Source organism: Urtica dioica, chromosome 8, assembly GCF_054948205.1.
Source record: "Urtica dioica subsp. dioica isolate 48M chromosome 8, U.dioica_male_clone48M_v1_H2, whole genome shotgun sequence".
NCBI lineage: Eukaryota > Viridiplantae > Streptophyta > Magnoliopsida > Rosales > Urticaceae > Urtica > Urtica dioica.
The window spans coordinates 1,610,348-1,629,319 of NC_142763.1; the positions used below are offsets into that span (position 1 = coordinate 1,610,348).

An 18,972-nucleotide genomic window follows, 5' to 3' on the forward strand; every position below is an offset into this window, starting at 1 on the left:
ATTTGAAACATCGTGAAAATCACAGACAAAGGAAAGGATAAAGATCGACATTCGAAAGTCATAGAAATTACTGATTCGAGCATGGATTCCAAGAATCAAAGTTGCATATTTAAAATATATGAATTTTATTAGTCTATTTTTGATTTAGTTCGATTTCAAAATTGGGGATTGGAAGTTGTTTTCTAATTTTTCATAAATAAATGATATATGGCGCTATAAATGACGAATGAATAAGGGTAAAATGAGATTTACAACTAAATATCAGAGTCAACATTAATGAAAAATCAATATAAAGAATATTTGTAGCACGATTATCTATTTTAGAGTATATAATTTCGTCATTTTAATCTAACAGAGGATACAAACTCGATATTTTTTTAAAATCAAAGTTTAAACTCGACATTTTACTTATAATTGTAATTTTTCCTTTTGCAAATGTATTAATTTTAATTGATTATTTTACTATGATACCCTTTTATAGTTGATTGATCAATTACAAATGTTTGTTAAACAGTGGTTAGTTTGCTATATAGGAATTCGTTTAATATGGCTAACTTCCCATAGAATTCTTATATTCATCTTCTAAATTGGAGTTTATATTCAATATATATTGGAAAAAAACCACAGGGCACGAGTAGTCTAAACTCTTATTATAGTTTATAATTTGTGAGTATATATATACTAGAGAAACAATTCCATAAATGCCCCATCTTAAGATAATAATTTTTTGAATATTTTAATTTTCAAAGTATTTCTTAAATAGCTCATTTTTTTTTTAATTTTTGAGATAATTTTGCCGTTATTTTAAATAAAACTGTAAACATAATTTAAAAAAATATAGAATGGTAAAGAACAAGGAATAAAAACTAAAAAATAAGATGCTTTCATAATACAATGAAAATCGATATATTCACAGAAAACGTTTTGAAAATAAGTTAGCTGTAGTAATTTTTACTACTATTACTACCTTAAACAAAGTTATTTAAGGCCTTAATTACTCCATGGGAAAAAGACATTTATGATATCCTAAACTGTGCAGTATTAATCTTTATACATTGTATTGTCTTACATGTTCAAGTTTAGCATATGACGCGTATGTACGTCGTCTTCATTTGTATATATTTAAAGCTATTTCTTAGTCTTCAAAAAATTTCGTTCACACCACATGCGTACGTATTTTTCATTTGGTGCATACCGTCCACGTTCTTAGTAAAACTTCTCACAATAATAGAAAAGTGAAAAACATGTAGCCAATATTGATCAATTAGTGAAGAGCTGATTACCGACGAGGACCTGATGAATCATGATCACATGCATGCACGTAATAAAATATCTACACGATACATTTTTAACCATATACACGATCAATATAGATAAGCAATACAAGAGCATATCATCAACTTGATTGTCAACGGAAAAAGACATTGACTTTTCTTCACGCGCTATCTCCAAGCCCAGCCAAAATACATATAAAAAGCAAACACAGTGCGAATTACGTAGTAACGACACACTCCACTATATCATTATTTGTTTCTATATGGAACAACTTTGACCAACCTTTTTGAACAAAATCGCCTGTTTTTGCTTACTTTCCTTCCATTTTTGACCTCCCACTCCCCTATAAATTCACTACTCTTCACTCCCAATTTCATCACAATATATCCAAAGTCTCAAGTAAAAAACCTACTCTCATAGTATTCTTCTTATATCATTCATCCATAAAAAAAAACAGCTCAAACACACTCACATTATAATAAGCTCAATATGAAAAGCCCTAGTTTTCCTGTGGTTCTATCATTTCTGCTCCTCGGTCTCATCGCCGCCGTCTCGGTGCACGGCCAGGGGACACGTGTCGGGTTCTACTCGGCGACGTGCCCTACTGCCGAGAGAGTCGTCAGAGCAACGGTCGAGAAGCACTTCAAAACAAACCCTAGGGTTGCCCCGGGACTGCTCCGAATGCACTTCCACGACTGCTTTGTCCGAGGCTGCGACGGCTCGGTCCTCATCGAGGGCACCGGGACCGAGAAGACCTCCTTTCAGAACAGTGGAATCCCCGGCTACGAAGCCATCAACGAGGCCAAGACTCTGCTCGAATCTGCATGCCCTAACACCGTCTCGTGCGCCGATATTCTCGCAATCGCTGCCCGTGATTCCGTTGTTTTGGTATGATCATATTATTTTTTTCTCTAATACATGCTATCACAATGATAAAAATAGCTATTTTTTACCATGATATCGTATGGATAAGAGACATGTACACGTTTTTGTTGTTCTCGACGATGATATCATATATATAAGATTCATGGTTTTTGTTTCTGAGAATAATAATTTTTTATTTTATTTTGCATTTTGGGCAGACTAAAGGAATTGGCTGGATAGTGCCAACTGGCAGAAGAGATGGTAGGGTTTCAATAAACTCCGAGGCCTCAAATATGCCTAACGCATTAGAGCCAATGGCTGCACAGCTTAAAAAGTTTACGGACTTGGGACTCACCACTCAAGACCTTGTAGCCCTTGTTGGTACGTATACAATACATACATACATATGCTTCTCGTTAATATATAATAATAATCAGGGCCGGCTCAAACTCATCCGAATTCATTAACGGGCCTAGACGAATTAGTATTTTGGGACCCTTCGATAATCATAAAAATTTAAATAAAAAAGAAAAAATATAAAAATTTAATATTTTAGGCATAAATATAATATATATTTAAAATTACTTAAGACACCAACTTTGCTCGCCTATAGTCAGGACCGGCTCTGATAATAATAATATTATCATTTTCAGGGTCACACACGATCGGAACGACGTCGTGCGGGCTAGCGGGTCGGAGGCTGTTCAACTTCAACAGCTCGACGGGGGCGGACCCCGCCATCGACCCGGCGTTCGTGCCGACGCTGCGAGCGCTGTGTCCGCAGAACGGAGACGCCTCGAGAAGAGTGGAGTTCGACAACGGAGGCGGGTCCGTGTTCGACGCGCGGTTCTACTCTCAGATCAGGGCCGGCCGAGCCGTGATCGACTCCGACAGCCTTCTCTGGACCGACCCCAACACCAAGCCCTTCGTCGAGCGATTCCTCAGCGTCCCCGGAAGAGGTCCGCCGTTGAACTTCAACGTCGAGTTCGCGAGATCGATGGTCAAGATGGGCAATATCGGGGTCAAGACCGGCGCTGCCGGAGAGATTCGGAGGATCTGCACCGCCGTCAATTAATTAATCTACGTACTACTTAAACCTTTGAATAATTACAAGCAAGTGTTGATCATTGATGTGTGTGTGTTCAGGAATTTGTTTTTATTTTTATCAAGGTGTATGATAAAAAATTCATATAATATGAATTTTTTTAAGAATCGTCATTCTGAATAAATGAAATTAGAATTCCGTCGTTAATTCTCTATTGTGGTGGGTTACACTTTTTCTTTTTTTAATTAAAAGTCACGGATCATGATAAGATAAATATCTGTAATATAATTTATTAGTTGGCAGATTTTCTTGAACATCCGGTACGTGTTGGAAATTTGTACCATATTAAAATACGGGTTTAAACTGTAAAATCACACCGCTTGATACGACAAATCTCGACCATGCCAAAAAATTAGTGATGTCTGAACAAGAAAACTAGAACGATTTCGAGTATGTAAGCGAATTAATTTGAGAGAGGAAAGAGAGAGTTATTATAATAAAATAAACAAAAATTATTAGTGTCCACTGTTTATAATAGTAGTGGGGTTCGTGCAGGGAAACGATCTAACAGTTACAAATTTCCACAAATTTACAAATAGATTCCCATACAATACAGCACGTATGCTCGTTTAAACGACACGACCATTTGTGAACTACTAGGTCTGTATGAAATGATATAGTCAACCGGCTAATTATGAGAGAATGTGCAAGAGAGCCTACCAAATGGCACTCTATTTGTTACAAGGACTAGTTCATGATCTCCTTACTCTTTAAAAAAAAAAAAAAAAAAAAAAAAAAAAAAAAAAAAAAAAAAAAAAAAACACACACACACACACACACATTTATGCTTTTCACTCTAAGATATTGTTTGTGCATGGGCATTATTGTTCTTACGAGTATTGCTAGTACTTGGCCCAAGTGGTGGTCAATAGGGTGCAACGTATGGATGTGATGGTAAATGTGGTGCAACGTTCTTGATTGATTAATGTAGTAACCAACTTTGTCATCCACGAAAATTGTATGGGGTCGGGGAACATTGAACTTCACCAATTCTATACGAAACATCTATTAAAAAAAATGAACTTATCAACATTAAGTAGCTTGTACATGTTAACCAATAGCTTGCAAAACTTTATGTTTGCACGGCTTTTCATGACATGAGTATATATTAATTACTCCCTCTAAGATCGACAATTTCACTATCTTTGAGACGCCAAGTTCCATATAACATAACGTTAACATCATGAAAATCTGCGCAATAAATTAAACAAAAACATTCAATTAAAAATATTGAAATTATGCGCCTTTGTTTAGGATTTTTCTTGAGAGAGAGGAATATTTTTTTGTTCAAAAACACATAATTTTTACCCTAATTTTTATTTATATGATATATACCTCATATATGTATTGAATTATGTGTAATGTGACATAGAAAAAAAAATTTCCTATTTTTTTCTTACCACGTTATCTTACTCTAATACTGCATGGATTCCTCTGGTACAAAAAATATCGGCAACAATTATAAATCGAATAGTCTTATGTTGACTTTATCAACCGTGTTTTAGGAATCTTTCAATTCATGTTACAACCAACCAAGTTTGTAAAGCTTTATAACCCTTATAAAAAAATGAGAGTAGTAGTTTAAAACTTCATATAATACTGAAAAGAAAAGGAGGGGAAATCATATTTTACCAAAAGCTCTAACATTTCTAGAATATTAGGGGAAAAAAAGGGAGTGTTTTAAATTTCGTGACACCTTATATCCATAAAATAAATTAGGTACGAGTCGTTACTTTTAAGTGGCTGCTTTATATATATATATATATATATATATATATATATATATATATATATATATATATATATATATATCTCAAGTGGCTGCTTGATATTATTAATTTAACCAAAGGCGTACTAAAATATGTAGCATCTTAAGTGCTCGCAGGAAAAAAAAATGCTTACCTGCTAGTTATAATATTATAACTTTTGCGAACTTCTCACAAAAAATAAAAATAATAATTGCCTTTGGTGCTTAATCGTTGAATTATGCTTTTCGGTCTTTCCAAATTTGTATGAAAAAAGACATTTAACTCGTGCTTAAAAAAAAGAAAAAAAAAGACATTTAACCTGTGGTAAAATCAAATCATTACACGGGCTTGGAAAAATGACAACATTGAACTTGTGGTAAAATCAAATCATTGTACGGCCTTGGAAATTCTATCACAGAATACTATTGCCAGTCTAAATAATTGAGAGCAATGGAAGAACCGATGAAGAATAAAAAAGCAATGCCAAAAAAAATGACAAAAAATGCATTTCACCTCATGAGTTGCCAGAGGGCAAAATACATGAAATTCCAAAAAGAAAATGTTAATTTGAGAATAAATAGGAAACCTTACACTACATCTACATGCAGGGAAAAAATAATCCATGCCATGTAATCATTGAATGATTATTTACTCTATAGTTCCCGGGTTATCATTAAGTGATATGCTGGAGAGCTTTAACATGATAGCCTCGAACTCCGGGCTATGCATTTCATCGTTTGTCAACCACGAAGACAAGCAACGCTCGATCGATCCCAAGCCTCCTTTCGAAGTCGGGTTTCTTCCAAATTTCGAGATGATCGAAAGGTTTGAATCCGACGGGTCTTCTGCGTAAGTCTCTACGACGTTCCTTATGGACTCGTACCAGATTGGCCGGGCCACTTTGAGAAAGTCGCGGAGAGCGAGAACTGGAAGCCGAACGCTGCCGAGTTCGGACTCGCAGTGGCCTCCTTTTCCGTGGAAGTCGGACCCGCCGACCTTCAAGAGATCAAACATATCGGCGAGATCGCTGAACACTGTTTTTGACCAAAAAGAAGTGGAAGAACGGGACATTAACATAAAGAACGGAGTTTCTATTATCAGCAGGGGATTAATTAAACTCATTTTTTTTAATCAGTAAGGGTTATCCCGGAAACGTAAAAAAGTTTTGCTTGAAGGTCATTCCTTGTAATTTGTCCTTAAAAGGTCAATATAATGGTTATATATTGTGATGTAATATTGAATATTTTGAAAAAAAAAATTATTCATTATAATTTTATTTATTTATTTAGTAAGCGTAAATAGAAATTATTTATCGATAGAAATTGGTCAGAAACAGACTCGTCATATAATCGTGAGGGGCAAATTAGTAATTTTTTAATTAGAAAGGAAAATAGTTATTTAATCTCGTTTTTATTTACTTAATTGTATTTTAGCATAAATAGATCATCAGAGTTTAAAGAGAGAAAGAGAGAGAGAGATTAGGTATTTTAGGAGTCGAAAAAACTCGAGGGAGAGATTGATCTATCTGTTTTCTTAACTATCATGGTCATTAATCGAAAGTACTATTAATTAAACCACAAACAATCTTAGTTTGATACGTGAAATTTGTAGTTACCAAAGCCCTGAAAGAGTGTAATCAAAGTAGTATCAATAAATAACACTCTCAACGAAAAATCTCGGTTTGTCAGAAACATCCAGTTCAATTTATTTTAACAATTAATTGAGAACCATCAGACTCTAAAGGGCATGAGTGTAATTCTAAAAACGTCCAAACAAATATCACATCATCATAATAATGATTTATTTAAAATTTACCAAAGATTGCATATATTAAAAAACTTAAGGCCCCGTTTGGTTATGTTTTCTATCTCTGTTTTCTGTTTTCTGATTCTAAATTCTAGAAAACAGTTTTAGAAAAACTGTTTGGTTATAAATTCAGAAAACAGATTTAGAATCGTGTTTCTGTTTTCTTTGAAATTTGTTTAGAAAACAGAAAACAATGAAAAGTTGTTTTCTATTTTATCTCTATACAATTGAATGAAAAACATAACCAAACAACATTTAAAATATTCTGAAACGTAATTCTAAATCTGTTTTTAAAATTTAAAAATTAAAATCAGAAAACAGAATTTAAAAACAGAAAACGAGTTTAGAAAACTAAACCAAACGGCCCCTTAAGTTTTTATATGGCTATATATATCTAGAGAGCCCTTTAATTAAAAACACGAATTTAGGCACTCCGTCCATTTTCGACAGAAAAAAAAGAAGGGGAAATTTGCGTACCCGAGAGCCTTCCATCGCTTCGAAAAACCTCCATTCCGTGAAGACCGGCTTCTTTTAGCCTCCGAACAACAGGTCTGGGATCTTTCAGAGCCCACGGATGAGCGAGCACAGCCACGCCTCCGGTCTCGCATATAAACTTCACCGCGTCCTCTGCAAGAGGCTCGTTTCCCCTGCAAATCAAACAAAATACCACGAAATGACTAATGACATCGATAAAATCAGTTCCCAATTCGAGACATAAATAACGAAAAACAAAACTAAATAATAATTTGCTAATTTCAGGTATCACCACCACAATGTATAGCATTTTCTCGGGAGTTTCGAGAGTACTGAGACAAGAATATTACGTAGCGTAAGCGGGCCCGCCGTCGAAGAGGTAGCGACTGAAGGCTTGTTTGAGGTCTTCGATGTGGCCAGATTCGAGCATGGCTCGGGCGACGTGAAGTCTCCCGGGAGCGACTCCTTTGCCGGCGATTCTGGTGACTTGTTCCCACTTTATCGGTATCTTGAGCTTGTTCAGCTTCTCGACCATCTTCTTTGCTCTCAGGAAACGGCCTTCCCTTATGTTACCCAGAAACTTCTCAACCTCCTCCGCTCTCGATGCCCCGAGGCTGCTATAGTACGCCAGAACATGTACAGGCTCTTCCACCCCAGAATCTCCTCTGCGAAACATTCCGAGAAGAAAAAGAAAAAGAAGAAAAAAAAAACGACATTTTAATGTGTCGAAACCAGAATTTCAGTTACCGGAAAATATTCCGTTAAGCTCTCTACTCCAATACGAGGATCTTTATTAAAAGAAAAATCCTACGGACTAGGCCACTTGAAATGTTGGATTTGCAATCTATCCGACGTTTAAGATATGTTTAAAATCTATATTCCGAAATTTATTAAAACCCCAAACGTAGTATATTCCGAAACAAACCTATATGTCCCTTCCACTATATTCACAATCGAGCGAGCAAATCTCGTGTTATATAAGTACACGTCATTGCTCTATGGAACAGAGAGTAACTTTTGAATGTCTAGAGTTCTATGAGCTTAGTGCTTCAGCTACAAAGCACGAGGAATTCAGTGAGTAAATCAGTCAATCACCTTGGGGTGAAAATGGAACTGATTTCGACGCCGGGGATTATCTTCATCCCGAATCTGCGAGCGGCGTCCACAGCCTCGGACACGCCGGCCATTGTATCGTGATCTGTCAGAGCAAGAACTTTCACCTGTTATATAATTAGCACATACTCCAATTAAATTATAGCTCCTTAAAATATATATAAAAAAAAAAAAAACTCTACAGTGATAGAAAGCACACATCACCAGCAATATTTAGTGTCTCTATAAGAGAGAGAGAAAATCTCAAGTATGTAAGCCAACAGAGACACTAAAGTAATCATCTTTATCACAGAGAATGGAAAATATAATAATGAAAACACTGACCCCATTGGCGTGAGCTCTGTCAACGAGCTTGGAAGGGGAGAGAAAGCCATCGCTGCATTTGGAATGAGAGTGCAATTCGAAGAGCAAGCTCTCTCTGGCTCTGCTGACGCTCTTCTGAACCCCGAAATCGTCAACCAGAAACGAATTGGAATTCGGATTCGAAGAAGAGGAATTGGATTGGTCGGAGAAGACCCATTCGCTGACGGACTTGAAAGCGGAGACTTGCTCGGAGGTCATCTTCCTCTTCGTCCCACCGCGCTTCTTCTTCTTCTTCGTCTTCGTCGTCGTTTTGCTCTCCTTCGGCTTCTTCATCAGATTCGGGACGTTCGAGCTTTGAAGGACCTCCATTTGCTGACCTCAGGGATTAAAAAACAATATCCTCAAGGATTGGGGCTTTTTGCAGGTTTATCTTCTGCTTCTCGCCGAATAAAAAAAGATATCCCTTTCGGGGTTTTGCAGGCTTTTCTTCTTTATCTTCGACCCGTAGTGGCTAATGGAATAGAAAACAATATCCCGTTGGGGTTTTTTCAGAGTGGTCGGTGACTGAAGAGACCTCTCTCTCTCTCTCTCTCTCTCTCTCTCTCTCTCTCTCTCTCTCTCTCTCTCTCTTCTCTTATCTTGTCAGAAACAATAGACAGAGAGGGAGTGCAGAGAAATATACGGAGGATATCTATGAATGAAAGAACTAGTAGAGCAGGTGTTTGTACTTCGGTTACTTTCTTCGGTCAAATCACAAAAAGGTAACAACCAAGCTAATTATATTGTTTTTTCTTTTTTTCTTTCTTCCTTTTACTTTTTTCGTGTACGTGAGAATCGAATAAATGAAATCAGGTTTGGTTGGTATGTTTGGCGATGATTTATGAATTCTTTCTCATAAACAAAAATAAAAAATAAAAAACTCTTTTATGAATTCTGATCTTGAATTGATAGAAGTCTGGTTAGAAACCCTTCTTTCTTTCTTGTTTTTTATTTTGGATATAAAAGATAGTATATTAAATCCAATAACATTTTGAGTGACATATAGTTTGATGTTTTTGCATTAGATTCTACGATCTGTATGTATGAACTTCATGCTTGATTGAATGAATGATTTTTATCCTTGTTTTTTTTCATTAATGATGATAATAATAACACTGTGTTGTAGGTAAGACAAAGAAAAAAAAAATGACAATCAGATTAAAGCAATAATTCTTTCTTCTTTCATACTAAACATAGTGCAAAAGAAACCTCATGGAGTGGATTAAATGATGAACTTTGATGGTCTAAGAACATTAACTAAAACTCGAGCACATTCATAAAAGTCAATCTATCTATACAAAGTCGAATCTCATAAGCTCAATATAATCTACAACAAATCAAAATATGTGAGAGAGGACTAAGCAGCCATATACCATGTTCCACACGAGGCTAACCATGATTTAGAGAAACTGTAACCATCACCCAAACTTTCCCATCTGTATCTTCTTCTTTTTCATCGCCTTTTGACCGTGAAATACAAAGGAGTCGATTATTCCCGCAACAGTAAAAATACCTACAGAAATAAATATTAACACAAAAGTCTCCTGAGTTTCTACACGGTTACACACACTACGTGGAGAGAGAGAGAGAGAGAGAGAGAGAGAGAGAGTACCTCCAACTATAGCACAGACGTGTGTGATGAAGTGCAAAAATGGAACACGTTCTTCTTTGAAGCTAACCTGAAAAATCAGTACGGTATTGTATGAAACCTCCACCAAAGTCTTGTCTACTATACCCACGTAATACCGTACTAGAGATGCATTATCCAAGTATGTAAGGATTCCATTTAACCCCCCCTATACTTTTCCCATGTAACAGCTTTAGTATTATGTACAATAAATATTAATTTCTTTCCTTTCAAATAGAAAGCTTGTACAGCATGGAACTAAGTAGCTCACCTTGATCGGAGAAATATCGTAATAGAAGAATATTCCAGGAAGTGAGCGCCGTCCATATTCTGCGCTTTTGAAATGCTCTGTAACGGAGTACTGCACCGTACAAATGTGATAATTTCTCTCAAGACTATATAATGAACTAGAGAGCGCAAGTATATATTGTTGACCATACATACCTGATTCGAATGAACCTTGCGACCCCTAATGCTGGTGTATACTGTGGGGACCACCTGTGATGCATATACAAACTCTGATGAGTAATCTCGGATATACGGAGAATCGTTACAGGACCGACATGCATGGATTCAAAATCGTCCGTAAGACATTAGAAATCACTGATGATTAACCTTGAACCCTCTTTAACACTATCATGTATTCTACTCAATTGAAACATATCTATAGTTATTGTGCACCTATGTTTATAGAGAAAGAAAAGAAATTAAGACATTTTTTATTTAGGTAAAGAACAGGATTGTATGAGGCACAAAAGACTAGAGTGACTGCAGAACTAAAAGATGCCAACCTTGAGGAAATAATGGTACGTGCCATTTTCCGCTTTATTGATCCATTCTGACCTGAAGATGCATTGAAAACAGTTTTTATTTCAAGGTGAGAATAGAAAATCCTAATTAAAACATGCAGGTAAAATTGATTGAGAAATGCTAGCAGCCAGGTTAAAGTAAGAGTACAGATAAACATCAAGATTAACTATGAGTCTCATGCAAGACAGATTAAGTATAAAACAAGCAATTACCCATCGAGTGGATTGATCGCACCGGGAAAATAGTCACCGAAAGTTAACTTATTAATCTTGTGACTTATCTGTAAATGCAAAAGAGAAATTTTAAACATAATGACATGTCTTGGAATCGAAATGAAAACAAACCCCACTGATTCAACATAACACTTACATTGTAATAATCGTTCTGGAAATCCAGAAAATCAAACAGAAGGAAAGATGCCTGGTGAAAGCTTTTCCCTGGTGCAAAATGAAAACTACCAGCCACTTTGTTTACTTCAAGATGCCCTTCAATATTACATCCTTCGCCATCTTCATCTTTTACCTTTTGGACAAAACCTTCTCGTTTGCACTGGAAACCAATAAAGACACAATAAACTCAAAAGTTAAAATGAAGCAATTGGTCAATCTCGTGAGCGCTTTGATATATTCAGAATGAGCATACATATCTGCATTTAACATCCCAAGTTCATGGTAGATAGTTTAAACTAAACTTATAAGTCAATATTATTTCTTCGCAGCAAATAAAAAAGGAAACTCGTATTTTACAAACCTAGCTAGCATAGTACCAAGATCTTAAGCATGAAACAAGCTGTCTCTAATTTGGCAATAATGTGTGCAAAACTTGCATGTTGTTCTGCAAGTTTGTACAGCATAACTTCCCATGATTAAGAAGAAAAGTGTTTCATACTTACTTGATCAATCAGATCTGTATTCGTCACTGCCCATCCTTTTTTCCTGTAAGCGTCACGAACTTCTTCACATGAATTACAGCAATGGTCATCAGTCTGTGTATATGAGGAAAAGAGAGGTCAATAGATACCATAGTCCCACATGCAAAGTTTACATTAGTTATATCTTATCCACATGTGGGGAAATTTTCAATTTGATTTCCAGTTAACCAGATTGACACAAATCCACAGCAATCAAGCGCTTCCTTTGTTTTTAAGGCAACTGATGCCAATGTACAGTTCCTATATATTTACACTTCTGATTATTAGGAAATGCTTTGTACAAGTAAAATTAGAATACCGTTTCTGCTCCGAAACATGAGCCACAGTATGTTTCATTATGTTCAAGCCTGCCACCATGCCTTTGCAAAGGCTTCTCAATCTGTGCAACGGGAATATCAGAAACGAGAAATGTAAGCAATCTCTCCAAACCAGGTGAAACAGAAATACCCAAAAAAAAAAATGATTAATTTCTATTCGTAAACAGAATACAACAGGAAAAGAAATTATATCCCACCATTCTTACAATGTAAAAATAAGATAAATATTCTAAGATGATGTAGTATAACGCTGGAGAACGAGATTCAAACTTTTTATTGTATGCACGCACAAATATCTAACTCCTTACAGAAACTAGAATAAAAACCACCAAATAGAAAAGTAAACTACAATCTATTCAAAGATAACAAACCTTTGGTGCACCAATGCCATCCTGTTTGGTTTCAATAATAACACCATGAGCATCAAGTCTTTTCTTCACTATATCATGTCTCTGCAAGCAAAAGATTCATTGCAAAATCGTTAATCGGAAAGGTGACGGAGAATCCAAATCAACGATTACTATGTCTGTCTGATATAACCCCAACAAAAAAACAAGCTTTGATTGATAGCACAACGTACAACATCAAGGTGTTGCTCTCCGCTTATATCGACCGCATCAACACTGAGTAACGAGCATGGAATGAGCGGAAAAGTGACATCAAACTGCAATTACAGAGCAACAAAAGAATATATCAGTTTAACACAAGATAACATTAAGGATAAAAAAAAAATGCAAGCGTCTCTGTAATCTGAATTAGGGAAATTTTTCTGCGGTTGGGTCTTTCACAGATTGTAAAAATACTAAAAAAAACTGAGGATAGTACATTTATGCGCAGGCTCTCGCCTCTTGAAGTATCCACAGCAAGCTTCGTCTCTTTAACAGTATGGAGATATATCCCTGCAAATTCATTCGACTCGTAAATCGTATCTATAACGTAAAGGAAAACAAGAGCAACAATTAGAGTAATAGGCACTAAAATGAATCGACAAGTCAACAAAAATTTAGCCCAAGCATGAACTCTTTCTTTTTTACTTCGTCCAGCAAAACAATAGGGCTATACTTATCAATGGTGAGTATGCCTAAGAGTTCAATCTTCACATATTTCATAGTTTACTTAATGAGCAATATCCAAATCCACAATTTGGGAAAATCTGATCCAAGAAATACACCCAAACTGATAACGTTTACACGTTTTGCATAAAATCGGAATCGCACAGATGTGAAAATTCACAGAATATAAAGCTGTCGTATTAGATAGTCCCAAGATAGGAAAAGCACCATCAGAGTCTAGATTATAAACAGAAATCGGCATTATAAAATAAATAAACCTGATTAATCAAGCACATCAATACAGTTAAGCACATAAATCAAATGAATCGAGAGATAGAGAGAGAGGGACTTACTGAACTCGGAGAAGAACAGGAAGAGCATTACGAGCGACGAGACGATTGTGATAACGCCGCCGGAGAGCGTACGGCTGAAGAAATCCTCGTTGATTTTAGGGTACGCGTCCAGATTCCGAAGCCTCTGAACAACGCCGTCCATGGCGGCTTTTCTTTTGGTTCTTCAGCGAAACAAGCCCTTGAATTTCCGGCAGAACGAAATCACAACCAACCCAATTGAGGGAGAAATGAACTCCGGTAACAAAAATAATAATGAATTTGAATCGTGTTTGGGTATTAATATTACTAAGCTTGCCTTGTTTGTTTGTTTGACTGCTGGTCGCCAGCGACAAGTCGTACACACTTCGTTCACACACTCTAAAATTGGTTACACAAATTTCAAATTACTAAAAAATAAATAAATATGTACAAGGTATATCGCATTCGCATTCTAATAATAGCTTCTTCTTTCTGTTTATTCTTGTAAGGAATTTTTTTAAAATAATATTCTTTTAAGAAATTTTAATATTAGTTAGTTCTTCGTTTTCCCTCTTTTTCAAATTTGTAAATATACAAGTTAAATGAAGTGACTAACGAGACTTAATCCGTATCAATTAAATGACTTAGTTTGACAATCAATATTGCAATAAATCATATAATTATGTTTGGAGAACAAAAATATCATTTAAGCTAATGAAACTATATGAGAAATTTTACTTAGTTTTCCAGTTTATTTTCACCAAAATATTTATCTACACCCAAAAATATTGTTTCTCTATAAAAAAAAAAACAATTATATCTATTATTTCTCATCAACCGAGAACATCTAACGCAAGTTTTATCAACTTTACGACAAGTTTTTAGTATGTTAGGAGATCATGTGAAATATTTTTCTAATAGGTAATCAGTGGCGGACCCAGAATTTAAAAAGAGGGGTGACAAAAGAAAAATTTTGGGTTAAAAAAAATCCTAAAAATTTGAGGTGGGGGGGAGGGGGGGAGGCACTGTAGATTTGTTATTTTTATACTTTATTGCATGTTTCGAGTTCTATGTACCGTAATATCTAAGCTTTTCATATATATATATATAGGGGAAATGGTAGTAAAAATACTCAATGTTTAGACAAAACACTACTTATATACTCATTCTCTTTTTTTTTTTTTTGCAAAAATACTCAAAGTTTCAAATTTAGTTACACGTAAATACTTTGCCGTTAAAATTTATGTTTGAACTTAACGGTCCGAGTAGTAACGGATCAACTATAACGTAACATGTGGTATTTTTGCCAAAGAAAAAAACTTTGAGTATATAAGTAGTATTTTGACCAAACATTGAGTATTCTTCATCTCAGTGGTAGTTGAGCACAAGAAACAAAAAGTCTCATTGTGGCAATATATTTGTGAGACAATTAGGCCAGTAACCCAATAGTTCACTCTCTTTTTACAAAATAATACAAGTTTCATTTTATTAACAAAATAGCTCACCAGACCGAAGTAAAGATTAACTGGTTTAGTTAATTTAATTTATTTCGGTCTTGTGGACTATTTTATTAATGGATGACTTTGGCGTAGCTTTACTTTTAAAAAAGTGCTTTTAGATCTATTGTACGAAAAAACTGATGTTTTAAAAAACAGATGAGTGTTTGGTAAACTATTGTAAAATAGTTGTAGCTGCTAGCAAAAACTGATTTAGTGTTTGGTAAAATATATATTAATATTTGTAAGTATTAATTATTTATATAAAATGTAATTAATAATAATAAGATATTTGTTGGTATATAAAAATATATTAAAGTGGCATCTTGTAAAAATTAACTTATAAATTTTAGTGACTTCAAAAAAATTATCTGATAAAAACATATAAAGATAATTAAAATTAAAAATTAGTGTAAGAGAAAAAAGAAGAAGTTAGGAGAGGAAAAGTATAAACCAAAAACAAAAGTTATGTACAAAACGCTTTAAAATGTAGTTCTTAGTTTTTTAGTTAAAATATTAAAAAACAATTTTCAACTTTTAGGGAAAAAATTTTTTTACCAAACAATTAAATATGATTTAGCTTTAAAAAAAAACTAAAATTAAGCTTAATAAGTTAAATCAAACATAGCCAATAAAATGAAATTTTGGTTAAAATCTTAAAAAGAGTAGAGAATTGGTTAGTTGTAACAAATTCTTCTATAATTATCGGGGTGGATATTTAGGATATTTTTTCCTCCTATCTAAAGATATACATAATATAATGATAATTTAACTTATGACATTATTGATTTGTATCCATAAAAATGGAGTTAATTCATTAAGGGTATTAATAGTCAAGGTTACATCATTTATACATCATTATACACTGTTCTAAAGCTAAAAGATGATAAAATTCAACGAATTAAAATCAGCCTTAGAAACTTCATAATTTTTAACCAAAGAAAATAAAATCTCATATTTGGATACTTTGAAAATTTATACGGAAAGTTTTATTTCGTGCAACAACCACATCCCAACTCTTTCACTATTATTGTCGTTGGTCCACACTTCTCATTTACTTCCATATTTTTTTTACCTGCAATACAAATGTAATCTACATGGAAATGAGCTTAAGCTTAGTGAAAAGGATATATAAAGTTCACAAAGAAAAACGAGGTGCCTATAAGATATGCATAATTATTTTAATGTACATTTTGGAAATGAACTACGGGGTTGTAATAGTTTACCTCATATATTAAGACTACTTTTAACTATTGTGGAGTTCTCATGTCGAGCTTGGTTCGATAAATTTTTCTTTAAGACTTTTTGATGCGGTATAACTCTCTTGTTTATCTTTATCTTATCATTTTGAGATTTATATATGTTTAGTACGGAAGAGCATATTATCTATAATAACCCAAACCGATGACTTTTAACACACTACAAAAAATATGAACTTCCCCCACGCACCAATAACGAAATTTATGATGTAATGTAGGCATTTCATGTGTACAATGGTGTTTTTGTTTAAAATGTTGAAAAGTTTGTGTGCTGTGTAGATGATTTGAAGCATATCCAAATCTATTTTGTCTCATCACATTTTATTATGGAGTGAGTTGGCGAGATGTTCATGATAATTTATAATACCACCATTTATTTTCATATAACGTCCATGGTCAAAATTAGCGTTCGTCTACTTAAACAGATTCACACTCAAACTCTACTTTAATTTGTAATGTTGAAAGATTGATGCACCCTTTACCCATACCTCCTCCAATATAGCTAGTTAATTTGGATCTCTATTTCCCGTACGTGCAATCTCATTTTGCATGGAGACGTAGGTTTAATCCTCGGATTTATATATATATATATAAAAATGTCGTGAAGTTTAAATTATATGCTAGCTCGATTTCCTTCATCCATGTAGTACTGTACTCTTTAGTAAAATTCCTTTCTCTAAGATTTTTCCCAAATGATTTTTTTTTTCTTAAATACGAAACATTATGAATTAATATGAGAGAGAGAGAGAGAGACAGGAGAAGAAAACATTTTATCAAAAGCAAGGTGGGATATTCAAGCAGTTACGTAGGAAGGTAGCTGAATATGGCCTTATTTTCAACACACATAGACAGAAGTAGAACAAGACATTATATTATTATTATTATTATTATATGGGTATAACGCCAATAGTACGTAACGTAGTACGTAGAGACGAGATATGTATGTCATTTTAGGGCAAGGAAGTCACCAGCACCATCGGCAGGTAGTGCCTCGGCAGCTTGATCTATGTGTTTCACGCAACTCTCGCCATAAGGAAGGATACAGTTGGGCTGTGGGCCCCGCACTCACTCTCACCATCAATACACGCCGACACTCCCATGAGCACCACCAGCAACACCATCATCATCTTCTCTTCATCATCATATTCATATCTGTATATATATAATATTATTATATGTAGCTGCTTTCTTTGTGTTCTTTCACCGCTCTATATTTATAGTGCGCGCTGCCTAGGTTTACATACCCTATTGAATTAAATTAAATTAATTAAATGCCTCTTATCTTTATCCACTGTGCCCATCTTGAAATGCTAATCACGATAATAATAAATCAACGTTTGATAAATCTTAGAGCAACAGCCGTAAAAAATGACGTGACCTAATATATAAAGTTGGCTATTTATATAAGATTTACGTATTTAAATATATGAAAATGACTATTTATCTAAGATTTACCAAACGTTGGCTATTTAACAATGTCAAATGTTTAAGTTGGCTATTTTCCTAATGGACTCATTTTTAGTTGACCAAACTATAAGAAAATTTTTGGTCCTCTCTCTCCCTCCCCCCTTCCCTTTTTTTGTGAGATCCTTTACAAGAGTTACTGCAATTATTATCTTGCATTTTACTAAGCAAGATAATGAGTAGAAGGGAAAAAAGGGAAAAAGAAAATTCAAATTTGTGATGTGTAGCTCTTGTAATTATAGGCATGACGAAGGCTGAAAAGCTTCTGGAGATGTATCATGGAAAATGGGGACAATGCGTACATGATATATATATTTAGTTGTCTTTTTCGTTTTTTATCATAATTTTTTTACTTTGCGTTTGGCTTAGTTGGCTTCCCGTACTGAATTTAACTGTGCACGAAAAAGTTAGGAAAAATCATATTCCACATTATTTCAGGGGGATTTTTCCCAACAAGTTCCGACAAGAAGTACAATGCAAAACGTACACCATAACCCTAACCAAGCAAGAGACTTCCTTTTCAGACACTACTAAAATAAAATAACAAAGCGCACGCGCGCACACATATTGCCCTCGTACAAACGATCTCCTAGCGGATTGCACAAATGACAAATAGATAGATAGATAATCCCACGTCTTTATTTAGTATTTCATATATATTGGCATATATATGAATAAAGTTAACCAACGTGGGATTTGGATACAATATATATATTACATAGGTAGTGCTGTTGAAGGCTCAACAACCGTGTCGCCATATCCGCCGGGCTTGCAAACACCGTTGCTGGTCTGACTGCAACGATAGGGAAAGCAACACGGGCCACTGAACAAGTTGCAACCTTTACCTCCCGCGATACAGTACGGATCGGGGACACAGTGGCCGCCCGCATCGAATAAACTGTCGCTTATACAGTTAAGCCCTTGACAACAGAACTTTCCTTGCAAAGCCCAGCAATACTCCGTCGCGATTTTGCACTG

The 18,972-nt window shown here is 34.8% G+C and overlaps 3 protein-coding genes across 3 annotated transcripts; 1 reads left to right on the forward strand and 2 right to left on the reverse strand.

Annotated features, from left to right (window-relative positions):
- The first annotated feature begins 1,654 nt into the window (after positions 1 to 1,654).
- LOC149387074 (cationic peroxidase 2-like) lies at positions 1,655 to 3,391 on the forward strand. Its single transcript, XM_089623894.1, has 3 exons — positions 1,655 to 2,163; positions 2,358 to 2,520; positions 2,793 to 3,391. Exons 1-3 carry the CDS (start codon positions 1,765 to 1,767, stop codon positions 3,212 to 3,214), a joined length of 984 nt encoding a protein of 327 aa, XP_089480020.1. The 5' UTR covers positions 1,655 to 1,764; the 3' UTR covers positions 3,215 to 3,391.
- A 2,064-nt stretch (positions 3,392 to 5,455) lies between these two features.
- Positions 5,456 to 9,761, reverse strand: LOC149387075 (Polymerase/histidinol phosphatase-like protein). Its single transcript, XM_089622899.1, has 5 exons — positions 8,710 to 9,761; positions 8,368 to 8,492; positions 7,623 to 7,937; positions 7,276 to 7,445; positions 5,456 to 6,026 (listed from the first exon to the last, which is right to left on the reverse strand). The coding sequence occupies exons 1-5, from the start codon at positions 9,055 to 9,057 to the stop codon at positions 5,641 to 5,643; spliced, it is 1,344 nt and encodes a 447-aa protein (XP_089479025.1). The 5' UTR covers positions 9,058 to 9,761; the 3' UTR covers positions 5,456 to 5,640.
- A 124-nt stretch (positions 9,762 to 9,885) lies between these two features.
- LOC149387076 (uncharacterized) lies at positions 9,886 to 14,131 on the reverse strand. The gene is made up of 13 exons (XM_089622900.1): positions 13,818 to 14,131; positions 13,238 to 13,311; positions 12,993 to 13,076; positions 12,784 to 12,864; positions 12,394 to 12,474; positions 12,057 to 12,149; positions 11,534 to 11,713; positions 11,377 to 11,444; positions 11,146 to 11,197; positions 10,799 to 10,852; positions 10,626 to 10,715; positions 10,340 to 10,406; positions 9,886 to 10,240 (listed from the first exon to the last, which is right to left on the reverse strand). The coding sequence occupies exons 1-13, from the start codon at positions 13,957 to 13,959 to the stop codon at positions 10,146 to 10,148; spliced, it is 1,161 nt and encodes a 386-aa protein (XP_089479026.1). The 5' UTR covers positions 13,960 to 14,131; the 3' UTR covers positions 9,886 to 10,145.
- Positions 14,132 to 18,972: the final 4,841 nt, after the last annotated feature.

Coding starts and splice junctions, on each gene's coding strand:
- LOC149387074 (XM_089623894.1), top strand. CDS start 1,765: ATGAAAAGCCCTAGTTTTCCTGTGGTTCTATCATTTCTGCTCCTCGGT. Junction 2,164..2,357: donor CCCGTGATTCCGTTGTTTTG/GTATGATCATAT, acceptor CATTTTGGGCAG/ACTAAAGGAATTGGCTGGAT. Junction 2,521..2,792: donor AGACCTTGTAGCCCTTGTTG/GTACGTATACAA, acceptor TATCATTTTCAG/GGTCACACACGATCGGAACG.
- LOC149387075 (XM_089622899.1), bottom strand. CDS start 9,057: ATGGAGGTCCTTCAAAGCTCGAACGTCCCGAATCTGATGAAGAAGCCG. Junction 7,446..7,622: donor GGCGGGCCCGCTTACGCTAC/GTAATATTCTTG, acceptor TTTGATTTGCAG/GGGAAACGAGCCTCTTGCAG. Junction 6,027..7,275: donor AAGCGATGGAAGGCTCTCGG/GTACGCAAATTT, acceptor GGTCAAAAACAG/TGTTCAGCGATCTCGCCGAT.
- LOC149387076 (XM_089622900.1), bottom strand. CDS start 13,959: ATGGACGGCGTTGTTCAGAGGCTTCGGAATCTGGACGCGTACCCTAAA. Junction 12,865..12,992: donor GAGAGCAACACCTTGATGTT/GTACGTTGTGCT, acceptor TTTTGCTTGCAG/AGACATGATATAGTGAAGAA. Junction 11,198..11,376: donor GCGATCAATCCACTCGATGG/GTAATTGCTTGT, acceptor ATGCATCTTCAG/GTCAGAATGGATCAATAAAG.